At 58.7% G+C, this 11561-nt stretch overlaps 1 protein-coding gene across 1 annotated transcript; it reads left to right on the top strand.

Annotated features, from left to right (window-relative positions):
- The first annotated feature begins 3344 nt into the window (after positions 1-3344).
- OPRL1 (opioid related nociceptin receptor 1) lies at positions 3345-11083 on the top strand. Its single transcript, XM_060122791.1, is given in 5 exon segments — positions 3345-3498; positions 3501-3720; positions 4190-4453; positions 8819-9174; positions 9281-11083. Coding segments are annotated over 5 exon segments (1518 nt in total). The 3' UTR covers positions 9805-11083.
- Positions 11084-11561: the final 478 nt, after the last annotated feature.

Here is an 11561-nt window from a genome sequence, read left to right as displayed (position 1 = left end):
GCCATCCCCCGCTTCCCAAAGCTGCATGGAACTGCCCATCCTTCCAGCCCCCAAGCCTTTGCAGGAGCTGTTCCCTGGATGCTTCCCCTTCCCGCCCCCGGCTGCCTGCCGCAGGGCTTGTGCCTGTAGGGTGAGGCCTGGGCCTTGGGATTCAGCATCACCGAGGAGCTTTTGAAGGCAAAGGTCTCTGGGCTCCAGAAGAAGCAGTGAGGGCTTAGGCAGGCTGACCTGCCTCCTTCAAGCAGTCCTCCTGGATACACGCAGCCCAGGCCAGCACCACCTCTGGCCCTCACTCTGCGCTCCCACAGGAGTGAGTTCTCTGAGACAGGAGTCTGGGCCCTCCTCTTAGCTTCCCAGGATCCTGGCCAGGGAGATGCAGGGGGGAAGTGACTTGCAAGAGTGGGAGTTATGGGGGGAGGGGGAGAATGGGCGCACTCTCCTGCAGGAAGGGACTTGTAACTTACCCTCTGTTTTTGTAGGATTGAAAACCTTTGACACCTGCTCCTCCTTAACTCCCAGAGGGCCTGGTGTTGGCATAGTTCACATTCCTGAGCGGAGCTTCTTCCTGCTTCTCTACCCCCCCCAACAGCTCCCCTGGGAGGAGAGGTGCTCCCTGTGTCTGGGGCCCAGCCACTGTGAGGCCCTGGGCCACGTCTCCCGCCTGTTTCTGTGTCCAGGATTCATGTGTTTTTCAAGGGCTGATGGAAATGCTGAGATCTAAGAGCGTGCTGATCGACGCCAAGACCTGAAAACTTCAAAATAATATCAATAAGGATTATTAAATGACTGCAAAATTTAACATTATACTGCAAATCTACAATTCTGTCACAGTGTGTAAATATTAGGAAGTTAAAATCACAAGGAAAAAGTAATATTTTATGAAGAAGCCCAGAATTATGAAAATCCTTTTACTTTTTTTTGCACGCAGGCTTTTCTCTAGTTGCGGCGAGCGGGGGCTACTCTTTGTTGCGGTGCGCGGGCTTCTCATTGCGGTGGCTTCTCTTGTTGCGGAGCACGGGCTCTAGGCACACGGGCTCAGCAGTTGTGGCTCGCGGGCTCTAGAGCACAGGCTCAGTAGTTGCAGCTCACGGGCTTAGTTGCTCTGCGGCATGTGGGGGTCTTCCCGGACCAGGGCTTGAACCCGTGTCCCCTGCACTGGCAGGTGGATTCTTAACCACTGCGCCACCAGGGAAGCCCCATTGCTTTTACTTTTCAACAGCACAACTGGCCTGGTGACTGAATTCCCTGGGGATGGCTGTTCTGGGTGAGGCTGCTGGCGGCTGTGCTTTGATTCCCGTGCCCTACTCCGGGGGGTGTGGGGGGTGGCAAAGCATATGCGGACCGAGGGGCAGCAGACAGTGTGGCATCTGGCGTTGACGGGCCCTGAGTCACTGGGTGCAAGGGTGAGGTGCGTTCACCCCAGTTTGTGGGTGTCACCGGCACTCTGGGACCTGGGTCCTGCCCGGAAGGCCTGTGACCTCCAAGTGTAGCCCTGGTCAGGCTGTCACTTGATATGTGGCGGACCCGTGCTCTGTGCTGTCCTTCACGTAAGCTGCGTGTCTTGGGCTGTCGCTGGTACCCTTGCATGTTTTGTTTTGCCTGCATATGATGTGTGTGCTTGAGGTTGTCTGGCTTCGATACAGATGCTCACACGTGTTACCTGCTGCCCCATGTGTAACACATATGTTCTGTGTCTTATCCTGGCCGTACAGGGCTCAAGAGAGGCTGGGCCATTTCCTGGGCCAGGCCCCCTTTGTGGGAACGCTGCAGGGTCCAGGGCTGGGGGCTACCATCCCCAGGGAGTGTCATCAGTACCCTGGCCTGGCCCCCCACGATGTGCCCTCACGGGAGGTCTGTCCAGACTGGAACTCACACCCAGCGTCAAGGCAGCCTCCTAGCCCCGCCCTTTCCCCAGGCTCAAGGCCATTAGGAAACGCAGCTTCGGAAACTGGCGGGCAGGTGGGCCCAGGCAGTGGGGGTGGGAGGGGCTGAGGTTGGCTGCTCGGACCTCGGGGAGCCCAGGTCGGGGAGACTGCAGGAGGGCGAGCCCCTGGGGTTCCTGCCCTGCTGGGGCTCCCAAGGTCAATGGGATGGGGCTTCGAGCTTTGCCTGGAGAATGTGGTGCACGTGTGTCCCCCGGGCGTCTGAGGCTTTGCTCTGCCTCTTCTCCCGCGTCTACCTTGTGCCTCACGTGCGCCCTAGTGTGGGTTTGCGTGGGTGTGGCCCATGCGTCTGTGGGTCCCTTCGAGTGTCTGTGCGTCCTCTGAGCACGTACCCACGTCTGTTTGTTTACCTGTGTGCCTACTTGGGCATCTTTGTGTGTGTTTTTGTGAGTCTTTGTGTCCTGAGTGCCTCTGCGGGTGTGCCCCATGTCTCCACACGTGTCCCTGGGTCGACTGCAGTGAAGATGCAGAGATAAGTCCTGGGGGACAGCCTGGGATGCTGAGCCCTAGGGTATTTGCCTGCTCTGTCCTCTCCTGATTCGCCAGGTATCCTAGCGACGCTGCTGCCAGTCGCCTAGCAACCAGGTCCCCATCCTTGGAGACAGATGCTCCAAGCAGGGGCTGGGCTGTGTGGGCAGAGCCCGGGCAGGAAGAACGACCCCTTGACTGGGTGGGGCCGACAGTTCAGCTCAGGGTCACCCACGAGGCATGTGCCCCCAGGGATGGGCAGGAGGCAGCTCCATGTTGTGCCGTGTGGGTGCTGGGGGCCCAGGCTGTGAGGCAGTGATGTTCAGATGTTGTTCAGGGACCCATCCGCTGAAGCAGAGGCGCCCTTGCTGGGTCTTCAGGTGGCAGACAGACCTGGCTCTGAACGCTGTCTCTGCCCCTTTGACAGGTGGCCTCACGCTGCTGAGGTGCCCTTGTTGGCACGGAGGTGCTGCCGAGGCCCACAGTCAGGGGTGGTGGGGGTGGACAGGCTTGGCACCCAGGAGGCACGTGGGGCGCGCTGGACCGTCCAGACACCCTGCTTGCTTATGAGGCTCTGATCTGCTCAGGGCTGGCTGCGCAGGGCCCCAGCCACCCAACCGGCGGCCCCTGTGGCTCAGCTGCCCTGGGATCCCAGCTGAGGGGCGCTGTTCTGGGCATGGAACTCCGGCTGGGGCAGGTCTGAGTCCGTCCAAGGCCCTGCTTCTGAGTGAGATGCGGCTTCACGTCTGTCTCTGCCTTGTGTGTGTCTCTCCGAGTCTCCGTTCCATGTCTTTGTGTGTTTCTGCATGTCCTTTGTGTCTGTTCTTGTGTGTTTGTCCCTGTGTCTCCATGTGTCTGTCCCTGAGTCCCTGTGCGTCCTTGTGTGTGTGTGTGTGTGTGTGTGTGTGTGTCCGTCCACGTGTCTGAGTTCTCATGTGCACCTCTATCCCTGTGTCCGTGTGTTCGAGCCTGTCTCCGTCTGGGCTCTGTGGGTCCAAGCCTCTCTGTTGTTCATCTCTAAGGGTGCACCCTGGTCCTTGCCTCTGTCCCCGTCCAGCCTGGGGCCCCCTCCTCCATCCTGCGCGGCCCCGCCCCCGGGAGCCGCAGCCTGCTCCCCTCCCCCAGCTCCGAGCACCAGGCTGCTGCGTCTGGTCTGGCGTCTGAGAAGGAAAAGGAGCGGCTGCCACCGTGCGGCAGCCGCGGCGCCGTCCAGACCCAGAGCTGAGTCGGGCCGGCGCTCCCAGCCCTGCTCTGCCGCAGGCCGAGGGTTAGGGCCTCCGGGGTCCCAGCTCCCACGGAGGTCACCGAGGTAAGGCTGAGCCGCTGGGGGCTGGCGTGGAGGTGACCTGTGGTGGCCGCAGCTCTCAGGCAGGGCTGGGGAGGGGCAGGAGGAGGCCCTGTGCTCGGTCGCCCTGTGCCCAGGGTTCCAGGTGTTTCTGGGTGTGTCTTGGTCCCTTTTGTGTCTGCGTGTGCCCGAGGGCAGCTTTGGGCATCTGTGTGCGTGTGTGTGTGTGTGCGCGCGCGTGCTGTGTGTCTGTGAGCCCCCATGGTGGACACATCCCGCTGTGTAAGCGCATCCGCCATCCCATGTGGGAGCCCGCAGGCCAGCTGAGACTGTGTCCCTGTGTGTGTGCACGTGTGCCCCGTCCCTGGCATACACGTTTGCGTGTCTCCGTGTGCCCGGTGTGTGTGTGTGCACACGCACGTGCCTCCGTGTCTGCGGCCTGGGGCCGGGTGGGTGCTGGGTGCTGCGCTCACATGTCCCTGTGCCTCCCCAGGTACCGTGGGGCTTTGCGTGCAGGGCGGGGCATGGAGTCCCTCTTCCCTGCCCCGTTCTGGGAAGTCCTCTACGGCGGCCACCTGCAGGGCAACCTGTCTCTCCTGAGCCCCAACCACAGCCTGCTGCCCCCGCACCTGATGCTCAATGCCAGCCACGGCGCCTTCCTGCCCCTCGGGCTCAAGGTCACCATCGTGGGGCTCTACCTGGCTGTGTGCGTCGGGGGGCTGCTGGGGAACTGTCTCGTCATGTATGTCATCCTCAGGTAGGCTGGGCACCCCCCCCGCCCCCCGTCTCCCACCGGTGGGTCCCGAGCAGCTTGCCGAGGGCGTGGAGCAGGGGCTGCTCTGGCAGGCTTGGCACGCGGGGATCTCCCACCCCCTGTTCAATTCCTGGCCCCCTGTCACTGGGCAGGGTCGGTCCTGAGGCCCTGGTGGCTCAGCTCCTGAGGGCAGAGGCACTTGGCTGGGGGAGAGGGAGAGGCAGGGTCCAGCCCGGGTGTGGGAGGAGGCGCAGCTCTGTCCCAGATGGAGCGCCACCCTGACTCCTGAGAGATGACGCGCCATCTGAGCCGTGCGCCAGGCTCCCAGCCCAGCTGCCGCGTGAGGACCTCACGGGCCCCACAGTGATCCCGGAAGGCAGCTCTTGTCGGCGTCGTCCAGGCCCGGTGCTGGGGCAGCTTCACGAGGCCCCTTCCTCGGCTCCGGGGCTCCGTGCTCACCGCTGGTGTTTGGGCCGATTCCAGCATTTGCTGGTGCTCAGAATGGGAACGCTTGTGCGGTCAAGGGTGGCAGCCACGCTGCTGGGGGGACATAATGGGGGATGGTGTGGGGACATTGTGGAAGGATGGCCGAGACAGCATGAGGGGACAGCATGGGGAAACAAAGTGGGAAGAGCGTGGGAGAGAGCGTGGGGACAGCATGGGGGACAGCGTGGGGATGGCATGGGGAGGTATAATGGGAAGAGCATGCGGGGAATGTGGGACAGGGTGAGAACAGCGTGTGGGGATGGCATCGGGACGGCGTGGGGACACATGCACGTGTGCACACACGTGTATACATGTGTGTGTACGCATGCATGTGAGCGTGTAAATGTGTGTACACACATGGGTGTGCACCCGTGTGAATGTGCACACGTGTGTGAGTGTGTGCATGTCTGGGTGTGTGCATATACGTGTGTACACTGCACCTTGTACATACATCTGTGTGCATGGACACAATACGTGCAAGCATGTACATGTGTGCACATGTATCTGAGTGCGGGCATGAATGCGCGAGTGTGAACACACACGTGTGCGTGCGGGCACACACGTGTGCTTTGTATGTGCGCGCACACGTGCGCACATGCATGTGTGCATGTGCGCACGCCCTTGTGGCTGTGTCCGTGTGTGCATGTGTGTAAGCATGCCCTTGTACATTTGTATGTGCTGGTGTGTGTCATGTGTGTGCTCAGACAAGGGGCTGCGAGGAGCAGCTGCCCTTCCCCCAGTGCTGACCCCGGGGTACTAGGCTCACCTGCCCCTTGGTGGCTGGAGGGTGTGCCATGGGTGAGAAATGTGGGTGGCGGTGGGGTGCTACGGGTGAGAAATATGGGTGGGGGTGGGGTGCTACGGGTGAGAAATGTGGGTGGGGGTGGGCTTGTTCCTCCTTCTGGTTGTGAGTGTTTCTTGTGGGGTCTCTGCTCTGCGCGGGGGCATCAAAACCCTCAGAGGCACGTCTTGATTAGAGAGCAGAGAGGCGAGGTCGTCTTGCCCACGAGCAGTCCCCACGGAGAGTGATGGCCGGGAACTGCTGTGAGCACGCCGGGCTCAGAGGCAGAACGATGTGTTCTGAGCCGTGGCACGGGGTGGACTGCCTCGGTGGTCAGAAACACCCAGTTCCAGTCCCTGCTCTTTTTTTTACAGGCAATGTTTTTAAAGTAGTTTTAGGTTCACGGCAAAATTGAGGAGAAGGTACAGCGGTTTCTCATATAGTCCCTGTCCTGCCCTCCCCTCCCCAGGCATAACCTCCCCCATTATCAACATCCCCACCAGCATAGTACAGTTTCACAACTGATGAACCTACCTTGATACATCGTAATCACCCCAAACCCATAGTTTACCTTAGGGTTCCCTCTTGGTGGTGTACTTTCTATGGGTTTGGACAAATATATAATGGCATGTATCCACCATTACGGTATCACACCGAGTAGTTTCACTGCCCTAGAAATCCTCCGTGCTCTGCCTGTTCATCCTTTCCCACCTCCCAGCCCCTGGCAAACACTGATCTTTTTACTGTGTTCATAGTTTTGCTTTTCCAGAATGTGGAATCATACGGTCTGTAGCCTTTTCAGATTGGCTTCTTTCACTTAGCAATACGCATGTAAGGGTCCTCCATGTCTTTTCATGGCTTGAGAGCTCGTTCCTTTTAACTGCTGGATAATATTCCATTTTCTGGGTGAGCCACAGTTTATTTATTCATCCACCTACTGGAGGACATCTTGGTTGCTTCCAAGTTTCAGCAACTATGAATAAAGCTGCTATAAACATCCGTGTGCAGGTTTTTATGTGGATATATTTTCAGCTCCTTTGGTTAAATATCGAAGGGTGGGTGATTGCTGGGTCTTATGGTAAGAGTCTGTTTTGTAAGAAAATGCCAAGCTGTCTTTCAAATGGCTGTACCTTCTGACGCCCTCACCAGCATTTAGTGGTGTCATTCTAATAGGTATGTACTGGTATCTCATTGTTGTTTTATTTTATTAAAAAAATTTTCTTTTCTTTGGCTGCGTTGGGTCTTCGTTGCTCTGCGCGGGCTTTTCTCTGGTTGCGGCGAGCGGGGGCTACTCTTCGTTGCGGTGCACGGGCTTCTCATTGCGGTGGCTTCTCTTGTTGCAGAGCACAGGCTCTAGGGCGCAGGCTCATTAGTTGTGGCGCATGGGCTTAGCTGCTCCGCGGCATGTGGGATCTTCCCGGACCAGGGCTCGAACCCGTGTCCCCTGCATTGACAGGCGGATTCTTATCCACTGCGCCACCAGGGAAGTCCTCACTGTTGTTTTAATTTGCATTTCTCTGATGACATAGGTGGAGCATCTTTTCATGTGCTTCTTTGCTGTCTGTATGTCTTCGTTGCTGAGGGTCTGTTAAGGTCTTTGGTCCATTTTTAACCAGGCTGTCTGTGTTCTTATTGTTGAGCATTAGGAGTTCTTCGTGCATTCTGGACAGCAGTCCTTTGTCAGATGGGTCTTTGGCAAATCTTTCCTCCTGCCTGTGGCTGCTCTTCTAGTTCTCTTGACCCACTTGTCCTTTACCAGCTCTGTGGCCTTGAGAAGACCGTTTAGATCCTCTGAGCCTGAATGTCGTCCTGTGCAGACTGGGCATCAAAATAGCGCTTCGGAATCTTAAATGAGTTAAAATCCAAGTGAAGAACTTGGCACAGGCATCTGCCGTCATCACTGTCCTTGTTGTTTGGTCGTGATTAAGGCCTCTTTGAGCTTATTCTTAATCTCTCTCTAAGAGGCAGAAAGAAACCCCAGATTCCTTCATGGCAGCTTAATTGACATGGAACATTGTTGTCTCTGGTGTTGCCACCGTCACCACCACCACCATCACCATCAACAGCACCATCACCACCACCATCACCACCATCACCATCGCCACCACCACCATCACCACCACCACCACCATCATCACCACCACCACCACCACCACCACCACTACCATCACCACCACCACCACCATCATCACCATCAACAGCACCATCACCACCACCATCACCATCGCCACCATCACCACCACCACCACCACCATCACCACCATCACCATCACCACCACCACCATCACCACCACCACCATCATCACCACCACTACCATCACCATCACCACCACCACCACCAACAGCACCATCACCACCACCACCACCACCACCATCACCATCAACAGCACCACCACCATCACCAGCACCATCGCTGTCACCACCATCACCACCACTGTTGCTAGCACCATCTCCACCACCACCACCACCACCACCATAATTACCACCATCACCAACACTACCACCGTCACCATTATAACAACTATTAATTCGTTTAGCAGGTAGTTGTTAAGCACCCACAATTCCTCCAGACCCATGCCAGGGTCTTGCATACGATGAGACCCCATTAGCATCTGTCCCATCCCTGTCACCATTCCCTGTTCGGTTGCTAGGCAACAGTGAGGCCTGGTTTGGCGCGCTCTTCCAGATCCTGGAGCCCCTGGAAACCTCTGGTGGTGGAAGGGCCAACATTTTGGTCCAAGAAGGGTCTTGGGGGAGACTTGAAAGGGAGGAGGACAGGTTCTTTGTCTTATGAGTCCTGTTTCTGCTCTCATGCAGGGTCAGGCAGACACTCTGCTCCCCCCACCCCACACCCATCTTTTCCAAGGCAGGCAAGTCTTTAGGTTGCGAACCATTTTTTGTGTGCTGTAAGTACTTGAAGAATTTGTTAAAATACTTGCCTTCAGGCTCCATGGCATTGGGCTGGGCCCATGAACCTACATTTTAGCAGGGGGCAGAGTGGGTGCCCCCTGTGATGGCCAAGAGGAAGGGCCCCTTGCCCTTCGCTGCCAGGTCTGCCAAGGTGGCCAAATGAAGCCTCTTCCTCCCCGTCCTCTCTGCAGACACACCAAGATGAAGACAGCTACCAACATTTACATCTTTAACTTGGCCCTGGCGGACACTCTGGTGCTGCTGACCCTGCCCTTCCAGGGCACAGATGTCCTCCTGGGCTTCTGGCCATTTGGGAACGCCCTGTGCAAGACGGTCATCGCCATTGACTATTACAACATGTTCACCAGCACCTTCACGCTGACTGCCATGAGCGTGGACCGCTACATAGCCATCTGCCACCCCATCCGTGCCCTTGACGTCCGGACATCCAGCAAGGCCCAGGCTGTCAATGTGGCCATCTGGGCCCTGGCCTCTGTTGTCGGCGTTCCCGTTGCCATCATGGGCTCGGCACAGGTTGAGGATGAAGGTCAGTGCAGGGCACCCTCCTCCCCAGTGCCACGCTCCCCTGGCTCTGGGTGGCTCTCTCCCTGCCCACCTGCCCAGCTTCCCTGACCCTGCTTCTCTCCCTGCAGAGATTGAGTGCCTGGTGGAGATCCCCACCCCGCAGGACTACTGGGGCCCCGTGTTTGCCATCTGCATCTTCCTCTTCTCCTTCATCATGCCTGTGCTCATCATCTCCGTCTGCTACAGCCTGATGATCCGGCGGCTGCGAGGCGTCCGCCTGCTCTCAGGCTCCCGCGAGAAGGACCGGAACCTGCGGCGCATCACGCGTCTGGTGCTGGTGGTGGTGGCTGTGTTCGTGGGCTGCTGGACGCCCGTGCAGGTCTTCGTGCTGGTCCAGGGGCTGGGCGTGCAGCCGGGCAGTGAGACTGTGGTGGCCATTCTGCGTTTCTGCACGGCCCTCGGCTACGTCAACAGCTGCCTCAACCCCATCCTCTACGCCTTCCTGGACGAGAACTTCAAGGCCTGCTTCCGCAAGTTCTGCTGCGCGCCCACCCTGCGCCGGGAGATGCAGGTGTCAGACCGCGTGCGCAGCATCGCCAAGGATGTGGCTCATGCTCGCAAGACCTCTGAGATGGTGCCACGGCCGGCATGACTAGGCGTGGACCTGCCCATGGTGCCTGTCAGCCCGCAGAGCCCATCCACACCAAACACGGAGCTCACGCAGGTCACCGCTCTCTAGGCAGACGTGCAGCTGCGCATCACCAGCCTCCACGGGCCACCCTGTGGCCTTGGAGGGTCTGGTGACATCACGGGACGGGTCAGAGCATTAGGGCTGCCCTCCTAGTGGAGGGCGGGGAGGGGGTGCAGGACTCACTGGTGAGCATGCCCGGCACTGCCAAGCTTCATGGACCGTCCTGGCCTCTCCCCTGCTGCATCCGTCTCCGGGTGGGCACACAGCCGGAAGCGTGACAGCGGCTGTACAGTCCCACGTGCCCTCGTGCTGTGTGCTGTCTGCATGGACCCTTGCAGTGTCTCCTCTGGGCAGCTGGATGGGCCTGGCGCCGCCTGGAGAGTCCAGGGGGCATCCCTGGGCAGTGGGACTCGCCCTGAGAGTGGAACTCCTTAGGAGGCTTCTCAGCAAGCCTGTTCCCTCCAGGACACGTGAACTGTTGCGCCGCAGACGTGGCCGTTCAGGTTTGCGAGGCGGTCAGGAGGACCGCCGCAGGCCACCCTGTCATTTGTGAAGCAGCCCCACGTGCCTGGCCTCAGCTGTGGGGTGGGGAGGGCTCTGTGGTGCTCTGTCTGGGTTGCCTGGGCCCCCCTCGGGCTGTCCCTCGAAGCCCTCCTTTCAGACTCCATCAGAGGTCAGCGGCTGTGCAGCTGTCAGGACCGTGTGTCCTGCTTGGGTCCTGGTGGCCTTGGAAGGAAGCCAGTTGGGACAGGTTCGGCCCTGCACCCCCAGTGACTGACGCCCTGCTTCATTTCAAGCCCCCAGTTACCTGTGGGGGAAGCCTGAGCTTCCCAGTCAGAGGCGGCTTCGTATGCAGAGTTGGAAGGAGAGCTGGGGCTGGCAGACCTGCTTGAGGGAGGCTGCAAGGACCATCTGAGCCGTGGGGACCCTGCCCGCTGTGACCATCCAGAGAAGTACCCTCCCAGTTTGCAGATGGAGGCTGCAGCTCGGTGACTTGGCCAGCGTTCTCCCTGCAGACAAGCTGCTGAAACATCTGCAGTGGTAGAGCTGCCTCTACCTGCTAGCTGAGCTGCAGACCTGGCCAGGTGAGCTGAGGCACCTGGAAAGTGGAGGAGGAGGTGCTGACTCTGGACTGGCCTCTCCTGCTTTGGGGACCCTGGCCTTGTGGGGTCGTCCTTGGGGAGGACGGGGCTCTGTCCGTGCTGCCAGCAGCGGGAGGCTCTGAGGACCGGAGCCACTATGGCTGCAGCATTTTTGTGCCAAGGCTGAAAGACATGTGCATTTGTGGTGGTGTAACATGTGTCTCCATGTATCTATGCATGTGGACAGTGTGATTTCCCCTGCACGTAACCAGCCCTGAACTGTCTCCAGGGGCCGTGACGGAGGGTCAGAATAACCCCCTGCACGCTGGTCAGGGCGCTCTGCTTGCAACAGGTGTTTCTGACTCTTTGGGGGGCCGTTGGGGTAAATTCTCTGGGATTAGCACGTGGGGTGTAGGTAGATCCGTCCTCCAACCTGCTCTGTGCTCTCCACCTGGCTCTGTGCTTGGCAGACTGTCCCACTTTGGGAAGGGGTCGACTAGTTCATGACGTGCCGGGGGCCTGTCTTCTTTGCTTCAGCACAAAGTTTCTCCCCAAACAATCAAGCACTGCACTCCCCACCCCTGTAGCCAGAGGTTCCAGTGGCGGATCCAGTGGTGGGTGCTTCCCCACAGTGGG

Source organism: Lagenorhynchus albirostris, chromosome 15 (genome assembly GCF_949774975.1).
Source record: "Lagenorhynchus albirostris chromosome 15, mLagAlb1.1, whole genome shotgun sequence".
NCBI lineage: Eukaryota > Metazoa > Chordata > Mammalia > Artiodactyla > Delphinidae > Lagenorhynchus > Lagenorhynchus albirostris.
This window is presented reverse-complemented; position numbering and strand designations above follow the sequence as displayed.